The 21351-nt window shown below is 33.8% G+C and overlaps 2 protein-coding genes across 4 annotated transcripts in view; both read left to right on the top strand.

Moving 5' to 3' along the window:
• The window catches only part of LOC126966343 (uncharacterized), a 109343-nt gene that overhangs the window by 1102 nt on the left and 86890 nt on the right, over positions 1–21351 (top strand). The gene's annotated exons all lie outside the window — the stretch shown is intronic.
• LOC126966355 (guanylate kinase) lies at positions 145–19364 on the top strand. 3 transcript variants are annotated; one of them, XR_007729712.1, is made up of 6 exons: positions 145–288; positions 375–642; positions 8692–8915; positions 11033–11140; positions 11426–11511; positions 15961–19364. XR_007729712.1 is itself a non-coding variant. In XM_050810353.1 (5 exons), the coding sequence occupies exons 2-5, from the start codon at positions 386–388 to the stop codon at positions 15993–15995; spliced, it is 624 nt and encodes a 207-aa protein (XP_050666310.1). In that variant the 5' UTR covers positions 145–288; positions 375–385; the 3' UTR covers positions 15996–19364. The 3 variants fall into 3 exon arrangements, 2 of the variants coding, with proteins under 2 accessions (XP_050666310.1, XP_050666312.1); XM_050810353.1 differs by lacking the exon at positions 11426–11511; XM_050810355.1 differs by having other exon boundaries at positions 11426–19364.

The raw sequence follows: 21351 nt of genomic DNA, 5'->3' as shown, positions 1-21351 counted from the left end.
GAAGATGAAGATTATATAAATACTTAGCTTGACTTTGAACAAGCTGTGTAACGTGAAGAATAGAAAAATAAAAATGAAGACTTGGCTGTATGGGCTTTTGACCCCTTTGCCTGTCCAGATGGACGAAGAGAACCAAAAAAAAATCTGTGTACACAATTTAAACTTGTGTTGTGACTTGTGATCTGTTAGTATTATTCAGTTGTTATTTTATTGTAAGAATTAAGCAATTAAAGCAAAGAGTAATCTGCAGCTGTTTTATTAAATCGATAAAAACGAATTATATACGATGTATGTTAAACAATATATTTGCTCGAAAAAGGTTATGTGTTTCCGGCATACTGCCATTGTTATTGATTTTAATTTTTAATTTGTAGCATTAATTAAAATGGTGCAAAAGGGGCCGCGTCCGTTGGTTTTATGTGGTCCATCAGGATCTGGAAAAAGTACCTTACAAAAACGTTTGTTGAAGGACTTTCCAGATAAATTCGGCTTTAGTGTTTCACATACAACAAGAAGTCCCCGGGCAGGTGAAAAAGACGGAGTACATTATCATTTTACCACAAAAGAGGATATGTTGACTGCTATTGAAAATGGTGAATTCATTGAAACTGCGACCTTCAGTGGTAACATGTATGGCACCAGGTAAACATCACATAAATTTCCATGTGCTCTCATTGGCAATATTCCAATATAATAGTTTTGAATTAACTGTAATCCGTAACTTACTGTAGTAAAGTATTTTCATTTAGAGGTGGGTGATACAAACTGTATCGTTACAAAATATATATATTGCTACAATATCTAAAATCTGGCTACTGACTTCTTCTAAAATTATGGATTACAATATCTGATATTTGCTTACCACACCACAATACAGACACATGATATTAGAGTAACTACAATAATGGATAACTACTCGCTCCATATAGCTGTGTGGGACAGAGTATGCTACACAAGTGATTTAAACCAACTGAGACCAATACATACATTAGTTACAGTGGTATACGAGGGCTTGTTTTTTTAATGTGTTATTATTACTTTTAATATGATTAAAATCTAATCCTCAATAATTTTAAGAACTAATTTTATGTTAATGTAGTGTCATAAATTCTTCTACTATAATTAATATCAATTTTATTCATCTTTAAAGTTCAGTTTCGGTTGACTTCATATATTTCCTAAATTATTGTTTAATAACTTAGTTCTCAGTAAGAGTGTATTGAAATTTGTAAATATAAAGATAAAGATTCTAGACTTGATTTCTAGATACTAGTGATGTAGTAACATGTTGATTTTTTTATTCCTCTATTTTTTAACAATATATCTAGCTTGTCCACCGACATAAGCATCCTCTAGGAACTTCCAGTGCTCTCTCCCCCGCGCTTCTCTACTCCAAACTGGTCCAGCAACCTTTATGTCATCTTCCCACCTTACTATCTGTCTGCCTCTCTTTCTTTTAGCACCTTGGGTACCAATTGGTTAGTTTCTGTGTTTTTCCAGTTTTTGTTATGGGGATAACCTTTGTTTTTTCTCTTATGTCTGATAGTCTTTCTCTGTACTTAAATTTTATGTCCAATAAGCTCCTCTACATGGTGTTTTGGCATATTTCCAGTTTTCTCATATTTTTGCTTGTAAGGGCCCAGGTTAGGCGTCCATAGGACATACATGGTGTTATGCAGGTGTTTAAAATCTTGCCTTTTTCTAGTGCTGGAATCTCCTTACTTTTCATGATCTCCTTCCAAGACCAGTAGCATTTTCAAGAGTTACCAATCCTTTTATTGATCTCTTTATCCATTTGGTCTGTTTCCAAGAGTTACTATGCTTGTACCTCTTAATTCAATTTTTGTCTTTGGTCCATTAGTCATGACTTTTGTTTTAGATGTATTCATTGTCAACCCAACTTTTGTGCTTTCCTCATATAATTGAGTGATCATTTCGTGTATCTCTGTGGGCTTCTCACTCAATAGTACTATGTCATCTGCAAATCTTAAATGATGTAGATATTATACAAATTATTTAAGTTTTCTTTAGTGTTAATTCCACTAATATTTGTTTTTAAAAAAAGTCGATGCGTGTTTCGCCTCTACACAAGGCATCCTCAGGACGTGTTGTCTCGCCAAAATCTGGCACAAGACTAATGTAGATGTAGATATTCTCCATTTATGATAAGACCTTTTCTTTCCCAGTTAAGAATTCTGAAGATCTGCTCTAATACTGTTGTAAATAGCTTGGGTGACAAAAGGTCATTTATTTATTTATAGGACAACCAGTAGTTGTTACATTCTAATACGCTTAAAATATATCAAATATTAACAAATAATGAGTTGAATGTACACAAATTAAGGTGTCACAACATGCACAGTCTTTGCTTCCGTGACACCAAGAAAACAATTATATAAAATAAAGCAAAAATTATAAAATCAAGATACGAATTTGAAAAGAAGAAAAAAAAAGAAGAAGAATATTGATCATATTTTGGCACCTAACAATCTCGTAATATTTTTTTTAAAAGCAGGTAAAGAATAGGTCCCCCCTAACTCCTTTCTGTATCTCAAATTCTTCACCAATGGATTCCAATTTTATTCTTGTCACACTGTTTTTGTATATTTGCTGTATTATATTAATATATTTTTGTTCTATTCTTTGGTTTTTTCAGTGCTTCCCAGATGCCGTGGTGTTTTAAGGAATCAAACACTTTATTAAAGTCAATAAATGCTACATAATATATCTTTCTAAATTCATTATACTTCTCAATGATCTGTGTTATTGTTTGTATATGGTTCACGGTTGAATAGTTGCTTTGGAATCCCGCTTGCTCAATAGGCTGGTTTTCTTCAAGTATTCTGGTCATGCATGCTAAGATTATTTTTGAAAATATTTTATATAAGTTAGGCATAAGGCTTATAGGTCTGTAGTTGTTCATCTGCTCCTTGTCTCCTTTTTTATGTAGTAGGGTAATTGTAGTTGTTTTCCATTGCTTTGGTATCTCCTCAGATATTAATATATTATTGAAAATATTCACTACAGAGTCCAATGTAGGCCACACTAGAGATGATTTTAATAATTCGTTCGTGTTTCTATCCTGGCCTGGGAGCCTTCTCATTTTTTTGGGATAACACAGCTTTAACTACCTCTTGTTTCATTATGGGCCGAACATATTGTACTGTTTTGTTTCCATCATCTTTGGTGAATTTTATCGGATTGTCATTTTTCTAGAGCTGTTGATAAAACTCTGTTGCAATATTAATAATATTTTTTCTTTTTGTTATAACTTTATTTTTGGTATTTTTTAGGTTTGGAATCCAGGTTAATGAGTCTCCTATTTCTGGAAGGGCTCTTTCACTCCACCTGTTTTTTCTATATGAAATCTGATTCTGTCTGTTCTTATCATGTTTCTGTGTTTTCTTATGTTTTTATTTATTTCCTTGCTGATGGACATAATTTATTTCCTATCTTCCAGTAGGTTTTTTCTGTTTGTCATAAGTTTCCTTGCTTTTTCTCCAATTTTGTCTCTTTTCTGTGGATTTGCTCTAAGTTTATTGCCCAGACTGATAAGCTCATCTTATAAAGTCTCATATTTGTCCTGTACAAATTTCTTATTAATTAGTTTTTGTAGATTTTGTTGTGTTAACTTCAGTATTTCTGCTGGTATCTCTTCTTTCACGAAGTTAGTAGGTGTTATAGTTGGTCACTTCATATATTTCCTAAATTATTGTTTACTAACTTAGTTCTCAGTAAGAGTGTATTGAAATTTGTAAATATGTATATGTTTACACAAATATATTTGTAAATATATGTGTAGACAAATATATTTGTAAATATATGTGTACACAAATATATTTGTTAATATATGTGTACACAAATATATTTGTTAATATATGTGTACACAAATATATTTGTAAATATTTGTGTTTTTTTTTATAAGATGCTTTATTTTGCCTGGTCTTATAGCTTGTTTTAATAGCTTTCAAATATAATTACTGAAATCATCCTAATTATAAGCAATCTATTACACATAAAACTGTGCTAACTGTGTGTACTGTGTGAGCATCAAAATCATACTGATCTGAGTTTCCCAGAACAGAAAGATTAAACTTTCTACATACTTACTTACAATCTCTCGGCTACCGTACTACCATACTTTAGCAGTGCTTATCAATCGGACTATGATGACTAGATAAATCACTTTCTGGCACATCTGGTCTACAAACTGTGAACTAGCATTATCAAAATCAGACATTTCCTCAAGCCACAATACAATTTGTGTTAGTTATTAATTTTTTCTTAGTATCACTTGATACTTTTAAATACTGAAATTAAATTTGTTTGTTGCTTTCACAGTAAATACACCATGACATATTTTTTTTATGGAATAGGAGTACAACCGAGCATATGGGTCATCTGGTGTTAAGTGATCACCGCCGCCCACATTATCTTGCAACACCAGCCTTTAAGGAAGGTGTACACGCTTTTTTTAAGGTACCCAGGACGTATTGTCGCATCGTACTGTACAAGGAAGCTCATTCCACAGGTTCGTAGTACGAGGAAGAAAGCTCCTTGAAAACCGCACTGTGGAGGACCGCCACACATCCAGATGGTGGGGATGATATCCTAACTTGCGGCGTGTCGTGTGAAGGTGGAATTCGGCGGCAGGAATCAGGTTAAACAGCTCTTCGGATTACTCCCTGTGATAAATGTGGTAGAAGACACACAATGAAGCGCCGTCTCTACGCAACGCCAAGTGATCCAGCCGTACACAGAGCACTGGGTCCTCGACAATTCGAGCTGCTCTGCGTTGCACACGGTCAAATGAATCGAGCTGATACTGGGGTGCGATACTCCATGTATGGCCGGACCTGCGCTTTGTAGAGCGCTAGAACAACGACCTGTATGCTGCGCCCAGTGAGGAAGCAGGAGGTCCACTTGCATAAGCTCTCGGGAAGCCCAAATGTTGAAATTTTTGAGAGGAGCGCCTTGTGCCAGACACGATCAGATGCCTTCGCTATGTCCAGGCTAACTGCCAGGCCTTTCCCCTTGCTTACAATAGCCACCGCCCATCTTGCCTGCCGACCGACCATGGCGGAAGCCGTACTGCCGGTCGTTGATCAACTGGTGACCCTCAAGGTATACCAAGAGCTGGCGGTTAATTATGCTCTCCATGATTTTGGAGAGCAGGGAGGTAATAGCATTTTATGCCTGTAGTTTGCCGGATCCGAACTGTCTTCTTTTTTTGGATCGGATGGACAAGGGCTGACTTCCATGAGTCAGGGACTACACCTTTTGAATAAGAGTACCGGAATAAACGCGTTAGCACCGGCGTCAACTCAGGGGCACTCTCCCACTTTCAAAAAGCCCGTAGTCGCCTCTTACGACACCCTTGGGCCTGGGACTACGCTATTCTTTTTACGCCCCGTGGAAGCACAGTGCAATAACTGCATTTCAAATTTGCAAAGAATATGGGACATTTTTACTTACATGAGTGGCTGTGCGGTGAGCAGTTTGCTGGCTGATAACAACTGATGGTAATAATCTGCTCCAGCATACAGGCTTTTGGAACGTTTGTGAATGAAAGCGCAAGGTTAACAGGCAATTGTTAAGAGAATTAATAACATTTTTTAGTGTTTGCTGCTCAAATACTCAAAGTGCACCCACTCTAGTGTTATTTGTGCTGCAGAACAAACTCCATTTGCAATGTATAGTGGGATTGTTTCTCTCCTAGGTCTATAGAAAAGTCAATGATGGTGTATGTTTACGATGGTTAAAGTACTTAACCTATTCTCATTATAATAAAGTGGTTATCTAATGTTCTAATTGGAAAGCTATTTAGTTGGATTCAGTATTAAGCCTTATCAATTAATGATGTTGGTTACCGTGAGTATTTCACGCAATTTATGATAGTGCTACAACTATACAATTTAAATAAATATTGTACTATAATATAATATGTCTATGATAATAATAAGATAAAAGTGGTATTTATAATTTGTTTTTTATTTTTTAGTATTTTTATATTTTTTGGGAGGTTGTAGTTGCATGGTGATTGTAAACATTCACGTCACACGAACATATGGCATTAATTTTGTGAATCTAGTAATCTAAAGCTGAATTCGACATCATCTAAACTCTGCATATAATTAACTCTTCTCATTTGCCTTGCAACAGCATGTTGTCTGTCATCACTATCAGTATCCCAATCGGATAACTGAGCTAATTCTTCCAAATCACTCTTTTCACTATCAGTTGAAAATATTGATGAAGTCATTTTATTTTTAACCAATTATTACTATCCACGATAATTAAGAATTATATTGTTATGTAAAATAAATACTATAAGCTTATAATCTGTAATCCAACGGACTTCTAGGATAACAATCTGCGCCTGTTTTCACCGATCAAAACACATGTCAGAATAGTTCGATTGTTTATTGACAACGTAAAACTGCCATTTTCGAACAGAGGACAATTTTTAATGTATGATCCGTCCTCTCAGAGATTGTGTGATTATTGAGATTAAAATCTCTATCTATGGATTGATTATTGGCATGCTCAACTCAAGATATTTATTAGAATATCAATTGCGGATACCAAACACTGGATTAGGATTGATTATTAATTTCGGGCGTTTGTCTATTACATATTTTTACTAGTTACTCAATATTTTGGTTGTTTATATTATGCAATATGAATTATTTTAAACTTAAATTGTCACAAACGGTCTGGTCTACACAAGAAGTTGGGTTATTGATCTGAGACTTATCACTAACATCTTACCAAATGGCCTATTATTACAAAATAATCAGAAATATGTTATGTTATCCCTGACATAGATTATTAATGCTGCACCACAACTATATTTTCCAGTTGGTTTTGTTTGTTAAAGACTAATGGAATGTTTATATTTTTATAAATTACTAGCTGACCCAGCAAACGTTGTATTGCCGATATTAAAATCGCGATACAAAAGTAACTGTTGATCGTAGATGGGTGAAGATGCTGACTCATAATCAAACAAATTTGAAAAAAAATGTCAAAAAATTTATAAAAAAAGAAATCGTGTGGACCACCCTTAACATTTAGGGGGTTGGAAAATAGATGTTGGCCGATTCTCAGACCTACTCAATATGCTCACAAAATTTCATGAGAATCGGTCAAGCCGTTTCGAAGGAGTTTAACTACAAACACCGCGACATGAGAATTTTATATATTAGATGAAAGAAATAGAATTTAAAATTTTGAGTTTATTTGTTGTGGAGATATAAATTAATAATTATAAAGTATATGACTTAGACATTATTCATCCTAATAGTGCCTGCTTTTATTTACATTTAAGAAAATTTTATATACATTCACAAAAATGGTCACCTTTTTGCTCTTAATAGTGATTTTCATTTATAATAATGAAATAGAAAGGGAATAAGGAATCTCTTATTAAGCAATCGCTTGTAACTAATTCTAGTAGGCTTCATAAGATACATAATAGCTTTTAGGGTAAATGTATATTTACTTTTATAATAAAGTCCCAGCCACTGTTCAGGCATTATGCCAACTTTGGACGAAGTACACCAGGCGTGCCATCAACAACATCAGGGTGCAATACAATGATGCGTATCGTATCCTGATGGAGTTGCCTCGGTACTGTAGCGCGTCGGCCACGTTCGCCGAGGCCAGAGTACCGGATTTCTTTGCGATCATGAGATCGGGTATCGCAACATTCTGGAGCCGATTGCGAGAATCCAAGAATGAGATCCTGAGCACGCTGGCCGGGTGTCTAGATTGCTCAATAAACAAGCATTGGCGTTCAGTGCACCAGGAGGCTAATAGGAAATAAATAGACCTGAATACAGAATTGTATTTTAATTTATTTAAATTCAATTGTATTATATAATTTTACTTTATACATATATTATTGTAATTTTAACTGGGTGCATACCTTTTAATAAAGATATATTATTATTATTATTATCTATAAATAAATTTAATTGTCTTTTTAAAAAATGGCTCTGCCGTAAATCTGACTACTTCACAGCTGAATATCTAAGTGATATCCGATAGCCTGGTAATAGATCATGATTATTTATATATCAGTAGTAATGACAGTACAATATTGTATATTTCATTAAAAAGAGCACAAAAAAAGAATGCTGGGAGAGTTTTTTGCACCTCTTTCTCTCTCTTAGAGCGCCATTTTTTTCCGAACGGTAGTAGTATCTAGTATATAAGAAATGACATCAATTATAATTCTAAAAAAAATCAATTTTGAGAAAATAATTTCCTTTTGAGCCTTTTATCATCATCAGTCCTTCATAAGTGTGCAAAGTGTCAAAGTAATCTGAAGGTGTCAAAAATTATGTTTTATGATTCCATTTCAAATTAATAGACACATGGTGCCAGGTGCCACACTTTAATAATTATGTTTCTGTTTGGAAATTAGTGAAATGTACTACTACAAAGCTGTGGAATGAGCTTCCTTGTGCGGTGTTTCAGGGACGATACGACATGGGTACCTTCAAAAAAAGCGCGTACACCTTCCTTAAAGGCCGGCAACGCTCCTGTGATTCCTCTGGTGTTGCAAGAGATTGTGGGCGGCGGTGATCACTTAACAACAGGTGACCCGTACGCACGTTTGTCCTCCTATTCTATAAAAAAAATGTAATTAAATATTTTAAATTTTGTTATATGATATCATTTCAGTAAAAAGGCAGTAGAAGAAGTTCGTCGTACAGGAAGGATTTGTGTCCTAGACATTGAAATTGAGGGAGTAAAACAGATCAAACAGACAGATCTAGATCCCTTGCTTGTTTTTATCATGCCACCATCTATTGAAGAACTAGAAAGACGTCTGAGAAAGCGCGATACTGAAGATGAAGAAGCTCTGCAGAAAAGATTGGAGACGGCTCGTTGTGAGATTGAATATGGTAATTTGAATTTTAAATATTTAGGTTAAGTGTGATGCCAGCCAAGAGGCTGTCAGGTGAATGTAATAAAAAAAACTTAATCAAAATTGAAGTTTTAGATAAGATTTTAGAATTTAGTTTGCATGAAATAAATTTTAAAATGTATAAAAGTCACGATTCAGACCCTAGAAATTATTCTAGCCAAAACTAGCTACCTAGCAAAAAATATGTTTGCAGATTGAATTAATTTGGTTGCATTGGTAACTCATAGTATCTATAAAACAGTACATAATATATAGCAACAATTAATAGCTATATATACAGGGTGGACCAAAAGTCCGTTTATAATTGGAATGATGATTAAAAAAAAACTAATTACAGTAGATCAACATTGTTTATTGTTTTCGATAGTTAACAAAAGGAGAATTTATTTCTTAAAAATCACATCATCCATATGCAATCCTTCATTATTCTGGCATTGCTGCAATCTAGAGCTGAAATTTTCAATGACAGCTTTACATGTTTCTGTTCAGATGTTTTGGATTTCTATGCGAATACGATCCTTTAATTCGTCAAGAGTTACTGGGTTGGTTGGCTGGAATGCAGGGGTTTTTGATCACCATGACATACTGTCACTCCAATAACGACAATTTAGTCTATTAACATGCCCATTTAGGTGTGCCTTGTTGAGAAAAAAATGTTTGTAAAACTGGTGAATCGCTCTACCATTTCGTTCGCAAACTGCAACCTAGTGGTATGGTCCTGAGGCCTTAATTCCTGCACCATTTGGATTCTATAGGAATGTAGACTTAAATCTTTCTTGAGAATGCGGTTTAATACATCATTATCTTGGCACGTTAAGGACAGCAGACCGCTTACGAGTTAATAGTCCAGGTTGGTCACGAACAGACGATTTTACTCGCTCCATGTTTTCGGGGTCCCTCGACGTTCTAGGCCGGCCAGATCCACGTAAATCCATTGTTGAACACGTCTTCTCAAACTTGAGCACCCATTTTTTAATTAGCACACCTGATGGAGCTTGATTTTTGTGTCGTATCTTGTAATGATTGCAAAACTTTCGTTGAGCTAAGGTCGCAGAATCGTTGTTTCGATAGTACTCGCGTACACAAAATGCACGTTGACTACCGCTAAACGACGCCATGATACTAAATTCCCATTTGCCGCTCTTGCAATGCGTAACCCTTCCGCCGCCGCTGCTAGACGCGGCAACCGATTCAAATGTAAACAGACTTTTGGTCCACCCTGTATTATGTATTGATAAAATCTCTGTAGTAGGTACCTATCGGTGGCAGATCAAAGCTCTGGTTCGATGCACCAGTTAGCAGCTAGATCACAATGTTAGTTACCTTACTCCTCCGAAACGGCTTTACTGACTTTTACCAAATTTTATATGCATATTCAGTAGGTCTGAGAATCGGCTACTGTATATTTTTCATCCCCCTAAATGTTAAGTCCACCCCAAAATCTTTTTTTTTAATTTTTTGACATTTTTTTTATTTTATTGTGATTCAACATTGAAAAATACATACAAATTAAAATTTTCGCACTTCTACGATCTACAACTATTTTTGTATCACGATTTTTATATTATTCTGTTCCATCCACCAAACCGATATAGGGTTGCAAGATGGCAATCGAATACAATAATTGAAGTACGATATATTTGGTAGGTCTGAGAATCGGTTGCATCAAAATTTTAATAATTGATTTTTTTTAATGTTATATGGCAATACGACGTTTGCTGGGTCAGCTAGTATAAATTATAATAATAAATAATTAATAAACAAAAGTCTGCAGTAAATCTTATTAATCTACTGTAAATTGTCTCAATAAATGAGGCAAGTTAAGACTAAGATTATGATATTATTAAGGAGCACAAAATAAATAATGGGAAAGTTTCTTCCACCTATTTTCCTTTCTGGACTCTCAATGGCTCTGAGCCATTTGTTTCCGAATCGCTAAAAGGAATTCCCAAAAGAATTAATTTTGAAATAATAAATTACTTATCCACATAACAGTTAACGAATAAAAAACTGCATTTATGTAGGTAGACTTAAATACAATACAATTTTGTGCAAAGTAAAAAATACAATAAATTACCGACTGATGTGTTTCAGGTAATGTTCCAGGAAATTTTCACATAATAATTTTAAATGACAGATTGAACAAAGCATATGAAGAGCTACGGGAGTTTATTTTACAGAATACAGATGTTGCAGAAGGAGGTAAATTTGTAATTTTATTTTTTTTTAATCTCCCTTAGTGCCTGTTATTTATCAGTTAAGTATTTAAATAAGCACACAACCATATTAAACATGAGTTAGATTTGTAAATGATCACTAAAATATATATTTTGTTGTGTGGTTTTATTGAATTCTACCATATTTTCTTAACATATAATAAAATATGTTTTGCAACCTTTTTCCATCTCCAAGTAATGATAAAATCAAATATTTTGATTGATTTATCACATTATCCTTATTAATATACTAATACTCTTGTAATTGCAGACGAAGTTTCTACAAAGGACAAGTAAACTTAAGGAACTAATACCCAATAGCCCGCTACAACGGCTACTTGCTTTGTTTGGATTTCTGTTAGTGTTGATGTTGTTTAGAATTTTTTTAACTGTAGACGATAGTTTAACATAATATAAGTTATAAATTTATATTATTATGCTGTGTCTTAGGTAAATATTTCATTAGCCATTTTAAATAAGGATCTTAGGTTAATTAAGTGACTTAAACCAACTTCAAAAAAGAGGAGGTGTCCTCCCGCCGTGGCCCCGCTCTTGCGTCACACGTACGACACAAGCGCATCTCACCTATGTGTGTAGTTACATACCTACCTTGGCTGACACCAACTCCAAAAATAATAATTATTTAATTAGAACAATTATATTGTATAAAAATACGCAATTATTTTTATACTTTTTAATGCATACTATATCTATTGTTTTGGAATAGGTTTTTTGAAGTCGGCTGTTTTTTTTTATTTTTTTTTTACAAAGCGGCTCCCCAAATCTTTATGATTATACAATGTTTTTCATTATACAATATAAGTGATTTAGGTTAATTGAGAAACTAATATGCAATAGCACTATTTCAGGGCTACTTAACATCGGTACCTGAACCGCTTAAGCCATTTGTCCCATCGCCGGTGATGAACTAGCGAATAAAGCTAATAAAAAGTTAGATAGTAGTCAATATGTGGGTATGGTAAAAATTAGATTTTATGGAATGTAAGACATATAGCGAAAAACCGACAACTATTAATGTTTTTGTGAACCCCCTTATTCATAATAGTCTGCTAACTTAAAGCATTGCTAATTCTCACTCTGTCTTCTTCTATTGACCTAAGTCAGAATGAGAAAAAACACTCCTAAGCGGCTGTTTAAAGTTAGCGGACCATTATGAATAAGGGGGATAGAGTTTAGGCGATGAGAGAATGAAGACGTTATTTTTTACATTTCTCTCTATCTCTCCCTAGAGATAAAAGTTAAAATCAATTATACATTATTTTCTATCGGATATTAGTGATTATCGCGCATTTAATTTTTTTTTTAATTCTTTGTTTTGTGTTATTTATATATACCTATTAATATATTCAATAATATACTTACTAAACAAATTCTGATGGTTTTCGAGAGCATTACACAAGGAATAAAACAACAGACACAATTATAATTGTTAATATTGTATGTATATATTCTACCCTCCATTTGGTTAAGTTTTCGGTTTTCGCTTGTACATCTTAAGTACGCACAGTTGTATGCTGGGCTGTAAGGAGTTTACAAGCGCGACTGTAGTAATAAATGACCGTCGGGAGTTGTACAGCGGTGTTTCTGATCGCCAAGCGAGTATTGTCTTATATTATTATATCTAGTGGACAATGTCCTCGTCGGGAAGTGTGGACATGTCAGCGATTAACTATTCAGATAACGTGTATCTCATTTAAGGTATTGTCAAACATCAACAAGCACACCAAACCGATCTGTAAGAATAGAGAATACGAAACAAAGTAGGCACAGCAAACTGAAATTCAAGCATTGCAGGACGCCACTCGTGTCAAAATAGTGTAAATAAACACAACCATCACTCTTCGCTCTTGCTTCGCGTCTCACATTGGCTCTCAGTTTGAAGTCGTGCATACAAAGCCAGCTAATACAGCTATCTCGCTCACGCCTCGCCTTAGGTTTGTCCTGGCGTGACACGCCTTTGGGTTCGCCACGTATTCAGTTCTTTGTATGACTAGATTCAAACAAATTTCGCTTCGCTTTCGGTTCGCTGTCTATTTGACAATAGCTTTATTCACATGTGATTTATATCTGATTTTCGTTTCTTGAGTGATAGTCGCTTTCACTCCGGCGATGGTTCTTTGCCCAGTATAAAATAGCCTAGAAATATTTTAACATGTTAAAATATTTAGAGCCATTATGTTAGTCTTATAAAATCAAACAGTGTGAAAAAAAGTATCGCTTTCATATTAATTTAGTATGTAGTAGTGTTTATGGGTATTCTAGTTTGACTAGGTTACGTCATATTATGTAGATAAATAAATATACGTATTTTTTATTCAATAAATTATAACTCGCGTACGGATAGTCGGTTGCGCGTGTCTTGGAACGCTGCGTCCATACTTGCTACGCGTACACTCTTGGAGAACGCGTGCCGCCGTCAGTTGGTTCTTGGTAGCGCGGACAAACAGGACGCACGTCCTGAGTTTCAATAACAATGACGTTCTATACAATATACATATATACCAATCATGTCGTATAAAAACAAAACAGAAATATGGAACATGCCAGAGATTTCACCATAATAAGTCAAAACTTATCAAGTTATACAGTCAAACTGTTATTTCTATACATTGCCGCATTTACTCCAGTTGTTTAAAATATTCTTGGTCAATAGGCAGCAATATAAAATATTTATTCAATTCAGGATTGATTCGGACAGTGACAGTTGACACACGATTAAGGAGAAAAGTGTGCTAACATTGTCTTTAAGCACACTTTTACCGTTCCGCTATTTGACAGCGAATTATATGTCCTTATATGTGTATAGAATGTCATTATTAAATAATGAAAATATGAAATTAATTCAACTTTATGAACTTCACCTTGTCCTGTGCGATAATCACTGCTTAACTATCGAAATAATAATATTTACGTAAAGATTTAGCTTTTTTTATATTTTTTACATACTTTGAACGAATATATATTGATTATTTGCTTGGTGATTAATGTTCATTAATACCTAAGAAGTACGACAGGCAATTTAAAATCTATATGCGGATGGCTGGCCTATATTTCGATCGATTCACCTAGCGTTCAGATACGCGACAGTATGTACAGGGTTGTACGCGTGGGTAACGTATCCCGACTACGCGTAACGAACGCGCTATCCGTACACAGCTTTATTAGCCTACTGCTTTAATTTAGATTTCGGTCTATCATAGAGAATGGCAAGATTTATCATTGTGTAATTATTGTTTTTAAACGAAAACGAAAATCCCTAAACCCTTTTTCCAATTCTAAAATGAAAAACAAAACTAGTATAAAATGGAAATCAAAATTTCACTGCCTCTAATTCTAAATATTTTTTTAATTTATTGAACACCATTGGGTGTCAGTATTTACAATCGGCTATTTATTGGTAATTTATTATTGAAATGTATAATTAGGGCTGCCTTGTGTGCTCTTAAATAAAATAGATGTTGTATTTTATAATATATAGCAAAATATGACTCTAGAGCTAACCGGCGGTTAGTATGCCTTCCGGCCTGGGCCTAGCTGCTAGTGCGTTGTAGGATAAGACGTCGGAGATGATTACATAGTGGACAATTTGAGTACATTTTGTGCACCCCTGAAGGCAAGTAGTGACGCAAAAGTCTTAGGCTACTATCCGCGTTATTATCGCCGGCTTACCCCGCCCTGTCAAGCTGCGCACTACGAGCGCAAATCCGTAGTGTGCGATGGGGCGTTTCCGCGAACCCATTATATAGCCCTGTATCTGCGAATTGTTCGAAACTAGCGATACGAACACCGATGAATCGTAAGTAAAGCCAATTTAAATAATAAAATTTTATCAGTATTATCATATCCAGATATTAAGAACACGGTGAAAGAAAAATAACGAAAGAGAAAGTGTGTGTGTAGAGGTGAGGTAAAGGGTTCATCATTAGATCAGATATGCGATTGATACAGCTAAATAAAACATATTAAAGCAACTACCTCGCTAATGAAATCATCACTTAGAACCGGTTTCACCAATGACACTTCAAACTGAGTTCAATAAATCTCAGTTTTACGTAAACAAGTCCAAATGCTAGTCTAGATCTCGATTAAATACGATTTCACTCATACCTTTTAAGCGTGTTGACGTAAACTGAGTTTACATGTCACAAACATGCATGTCCTAACTGTCATCGATAAGTATGAATAAAATCAAAATTGTTATATATCAATGTTTCTATTACGATATGTGACAGTGACAGCTCTTGAACGCGATCAAAAATCGTACAAAACTCGGCGGTCAGCATTTAAACGCGATTTGTTTATGTAAACTCGTTTAGAGGCGTAAGTTAAGTTCAAAGGGGCTTCTTGAACGACCATTCCATTTAATTAAGGATATTTTTAATAATTTACCGGCGAAACCCGAAGGAGTCCAGCTGACGGAGATAGAGTTGTTAATTTATATAAATTTCATAGATCGTCGATAATGCAGGATTTGATGTTAATTTTAAATTTCTTTTCTATTTCTTAGTTCGGTTTTCTATAAAAAGCGAAAGTTATGCGAATCGGCAGTGGCTACAATGTTTACCTATTTCTATATTATTGCAATTTATGTAGGCTTTTCTAACTTTTATTTGTATGTGTTACTTGTTGTTTTCTTATAATATACCATTGTACAGGTATATACCATTGAAGGATATTTTCAAGTATTGATTGAATTGGAATAAGCTATTAAAGATATGTATTTCTGTTTGTAACTAATTAGTACGACTAACATTAATTACAAACTAAAATAACAAAAAATTCTAGAATTAGATCGCAGCGCCACCTACCGAGTCGAATAGCTGCACCATCCTGAGCCCTTTAACTGGATAAGACGTGACAAACACACTTCCGGAAAAATTAAGAATTTATTAATATCAATACGTATTCATTTATAATATCATTGAGAAATTAATATCTTTTTATTAAATATTATGTTACTATATGGACCTTAAAAATCATTTATGTACTTGCAATATGGATTACAATATCAAACGATAGTAAGGAATTAATCTGTTTAAATCGCTTATAATTACAATAACCGGGCCTTTAACTATTAATTTTGTTTTCGTATATATCCATATCCGACTTGAGGAAAAGTTTTATATAATATTCTTAATTAAAGTATCGTTAATGTAAAATTATAATATTAAGGGGATTGTTACTATATTGTGCCAAAATATACTACTGTACCTACTTACAGCTATTTTATTAGCTCTGAGAATTATACGTCATAATTTATTTTATTTATAACATAGTTAATGGCACTTTTAGTGCTTTTTCGTATTAATAATATATAAGTAGAATTTAATATACGAGCGACATAAATCTATAAAGTTTTTGTACTTATATTTTTTCATTTCGGCAAAAGCGAAAATAGTTAAAACAATATTATTGTCTACTTAAGTACTACAAAACTAATGGTGCACTTATGTGTGCTATAATAAACATAGTAATGTTAGATTAAGGATTGGTCTCCACTGCTCTCCAACTAGATACCGCAGGCATAGTCGCAAAGTGCGGCAACTAATAGTACGCCCAAGTGGCCGTACTAAACCAGACTCGAACAGTGTGTGACGTTGACGTGCCACATGCTCAAATCAAATCAAAATATTTTATTGCAAGTCACATTTTACAGTAGGATGGTTGGTACATTAATGGGTAGACAATATGTGACACCCTGCAAGGGCACAGCAATGTTCTACATAAAATAAATAAGTCTTATACATTTTATACATTCTTATACTATATTGTAACTAATTTTCACACTTAGTGTAATTACAAAATTCGGGTAAATCGTAGAAGCATTTTGTAACTAAAAAAAATTTAAGATGTCTTAAATAGAGAAGGCTTCTCTTTATTTTTAATATCGTTTGGGATGTGATTATAAATTTTTATTGCCATGTGGTGAGGGCTCGATGACACTAATGACATACTTGTTTGGAGATTTTTTAATTTGTTTAAATTTCTATTATATCGCTTGTTATTTGGTAGTGTTGAGTATAAGTCCGAATGTTTTTTAACAAATTTACATGCTTCTAGGATGTAAATTGAATTAAGAGTTAAAATTTTGTGCTTAATAAAATATGGTCTACATACTGCTCTGTTACACTTTGCTAATAATTGAAACTAAAATGTCGGATTACGTAGTAAAACTTTGTAAAAATAATACTACAAGAAATAAGAAAGACACTGGTATCACATATCATCAGTAAGTATTTTGTATTTTATTAATTTCAATATAAAACAACACGAAGCGTGTGTTACAAAATTTTAAGGATGCCATTGAGTGTAAAGATGCCACGCACAAGCATCTAATAGTTGCCGTAATAAAAAAGCTATTCTTCATAGGTATTGCGGTATCTAGTTGGAGCGCAGCGGGACCAATCCTGAATCTAGGAATTTTATAAATATAATTGTGGATTAATGTTCATTAGTTTACACGTTATTTTATGTTTTTATTTTACGTAGATCAATCTTTATCTTATAATTTAGTCATCCCATATAGTCAACTGTGGCAGTTTATTCTAATGGACAGTTAAACACTATCAATGAATTAAAAATATGACTGATAATACAACTTATGAAATAATTTTAGTAAATTTCGTCTATATGCCGACCGTTTATCTGAGTCCTCGCCTGCGCGGTACAGGGGCGCGGGGGTATGACGACAAAGGGGACTGAGACAGGTGCGGGCGGCGGGCGAATTTTTGTAATCGCTTATTTCTCGCACCTTGTCGTCGTCACGCGCCCCTGTACCCCGCAGGCGAGGACTCAGATAAACGGTTGGCCTATAACTATGTTGTAGTTTATGTAACTGGTCACAATTTATTTTCTAGTTAGCACTCACTTATTTTTGTTTCTAAGCACATATCTTAATACATACATGGATTGTATTTGTATATATTTTAATATGTAAGTACAGATTTCGTAAATGTATTTTGTCATAATAGATGTGAACACTGTTTCCAAACTTTGTAGATGAAAAATTAGTTCGATACAGTTATTAGTAACCGGTCTGTAGTGATTAAGTATAATAATTTTTCTTTTTTTTAATAAATTTCTTGATTTTCTTGTTACTGTAGGTATTTGTTCGTAACTGAATAAAGTTATAATATAATGTCTTACATCTAATAAAACTCTGCAAAAACAAAATCAAATTGACAACTTTTGGTTTTATAAAATCAGCTTAACAGACTTAATAAAGTAATGTTTTGTTAGATCATAGATAAAGATGAAAGTCAGCCTAGCGAAACTCTTAAGAAAAAAGCGATTGTATGAAACGTGTAGTAATTGACAGATGACAGCTGTATAATCTTGTGAAAAAGGAGATAGAGAAGGAGCCGAAATCCACTACGTTTTAAGCAACTGTCCGCTTTCAAACTTAGTCGGATTATACTTCGTGGCCAATCGCGATACTGTAATTTACTAATATTCCAAACTTATGTCAAATAACTGCAACTTTCATACTAATCTAAATTTCAATTTTTACTTAGGTAGTCCAGCCTCTTATTACGTAGTATTTACATCCTCTTTTGTGTTATGGTTTGTAGGGTGCCGTAGCTAGTGAAATTATGGAGCTAGAGTCCATTTCGCGATAGACGTTTAGCAAACGCGGCGCTGTAGTCATACGAAGAAATGTTGCTAGCGTGATTCTTTGGTCTCCACAGATTTTGACTCCCCTAAAATGTCAAAATGTGATAATTATAACATTTATTTTGACTGTTTTAATAAAAAAATACAAATAATAGAATATTTAATTACTTTCACTTAATGCAGCGGGACTTCTCTCATGAGATGGACTCTACTGAGACACCCTGTCTCAAGGTATCGAGCGCAATCGCGGTGACATTTAGATGTTTGGGTTCTAAGAATCCTACGCGGCGCTGCTTTTAGACCAGGGCTTTTTTCGTTTTGTCACCTCTTGTGATAAAGATACATAATACCGGAATATTTACAATGTTAATCAAAAAGTGCATTATTATTTGTTAATTCTAAACATGTCATTCCACTTATACATTTTGAAACCGAAATGATGATTGTTTACTCGGAATACTTAACTTTGAATAATTGTTAGTAATATAAGTAGATATTATTATTATTACTTTGCTGTAGTTAATTATATTATTATTATTGTTAAACTTGATGTTGTGAATAAATGATTTCTCAAAGCTGTGCATTTTATTTGAACCTATCTATTAAATGTTTAAATAGCAGCTGTCATACAGGTTCATTAGATTTATTTGGTGATAAGTTCCTATTAGAAATAGAAAATTAAAGTGTCTAGGTGGTTAGGTTTGTAGATAGTAGGTACATAGGTACATATCTGAACATGGTCTGAAGTTGTTCCCTTCGCTTACCTATAGATGGTACGCATTGGCATATTAAAATTATGAAAAAAAAAAGAACAAATTCTCGACCTCAATCCCATGGAGCATGTCTGGGATGTTCTGATATCAGTGCAAACAGCTCTGCTAAGTAATCAGAGAGCTAAAGAATATCATTACCGCTCGGTGGGAACGTATTCAGCAAGACACCATAAGGAAACAATTATCCTCGCAATCACACCTAGAAAAACGAGCTGTAATTATGGCAAGTGGTAACACTCCTTTTTTAAATTAAAAAAAACGTGTTTTTAACCAAGCTAGCTTGTATGACACTCGCTATTTGAACTTATTGTTTTTTATTTATATTTGAATTATTATTTCAAATTGATTAAACCACAAAATTATGATAAAATTTAAGGCCAAATACGTTTCCCGCCAAGTCAGTGTCACGGTATCAAGTTCCATCACAAACAGCGCGCGAAATTGACGTAGTGAGCAGTGAAACTAAGTTACTAGCATTTGTGTGGTTGAATACAGTATTCATTTATTGCGCTATCGTACACAAAAATGACCATATACATTAAGTACATAAAAAATTAACACTTACAATTATTTTACAATAAAAAGTTTATCTCTCAGAAAAATCAACTTTCATCCATAATTTCAATGAATTTCTTACGAAATTTCGATCAGGTCACGTGTCCTGACGCGAGTTTAACATTTTATGCACATCCCAAGAAAAGTGCTCAACGCCGCTAAAGAGGTTTTCACTTGCAAAAATTGTTGCAACAAAAATTATACCTAAGTACCTACCTTACGTGTTGTTAATTAAATTATTAATTTATATTTTATTTCTTCTGTCTTATTACATAATATTATAATCTACAAAATCTCACAATTTACTGTTTTAGGGAAATATCTATTCACTTGCAACATTATTTTGGTGTCAGTTTGCGTGTTGGCGAATGTAAGTACGTGACGCTCACGCACACATTAATTCTAATGTTGCTTCTATATTGACAGGAACTATGTATGAAACTATCATTCTGAGCTTTATTATTCTAAGGATAACATAATAAAATACAATATTTTCTGTAAATCATACTGATATCTTGTATAGGTAAGCAATCCATAGATCTTAGGGAGAACTGGCAGAAACATAAGGGCGAGTTCTCCAAGTCCAAGATATTCTAAATAAAAACTGATACATCCATAATATCTCCAAATAGGTATGTAGGTACTCCCCTCCACACACACATAACAATTCAAACCTCAACCAAATATGTTTTCTTTGATTTTTGAGCTATCAAATGGTATCAATATCTTCAATATGCATGTTCATAGATACATTAGCGAATTTCCTAGAAACTGCGATAAGCATAATGTTAACACCATGAATGTGGATGTGTTTTTACTTTAAATAAGTTATTTTTAAATCCTATTTAAAAAAATATTTCAAAATAAAAGCTCATGGAGGAACTGCAGTTATTATTAAATCAACCATTAGACATGTGTTGGGCGATACTCAACTAATATGCTGAGTAGAAAACCTTTTTGGGACAAAACATTGCAGTGTTTTGTACACTTAAGCCTTACTTTAATTTTGTTCCTTGGTTCTTAATGTATGTTAGTTTTAAGTAGATTAGGCATGTATATTATATTCGCAATTACTTAGATAAGTTTTTCATATTATTTGTTATTAAATTTTGTAAATGTTTATCTGTATTTGTAGTGTTTGTTCCAAATAAAGATATACTTACTTACTTATATCATGAGCAGCCAAAATTTTGCATTGACCACATCCAGACCACTTCTGTTTCAGTCTCAGATA

This window comes from Leptidea sinapis, chromosome 10 (genome assembly GCF_905404315.1).
Source record: "Leptidea sinapis chromosome 10, ilLepSina1.1, whole genome shotgun sequence".
Taxonomy (NCBI): Eukaryota; Metazoa; Arthropoda; class Insecta; order Lepidoptera; family Pieridae; genus Leptidea; species Leptidea sinapis.
Note: the sequence above shows the minus strand (reverse complement) of the source record. Positions and strands in the feature narration are given on the sequence as shown.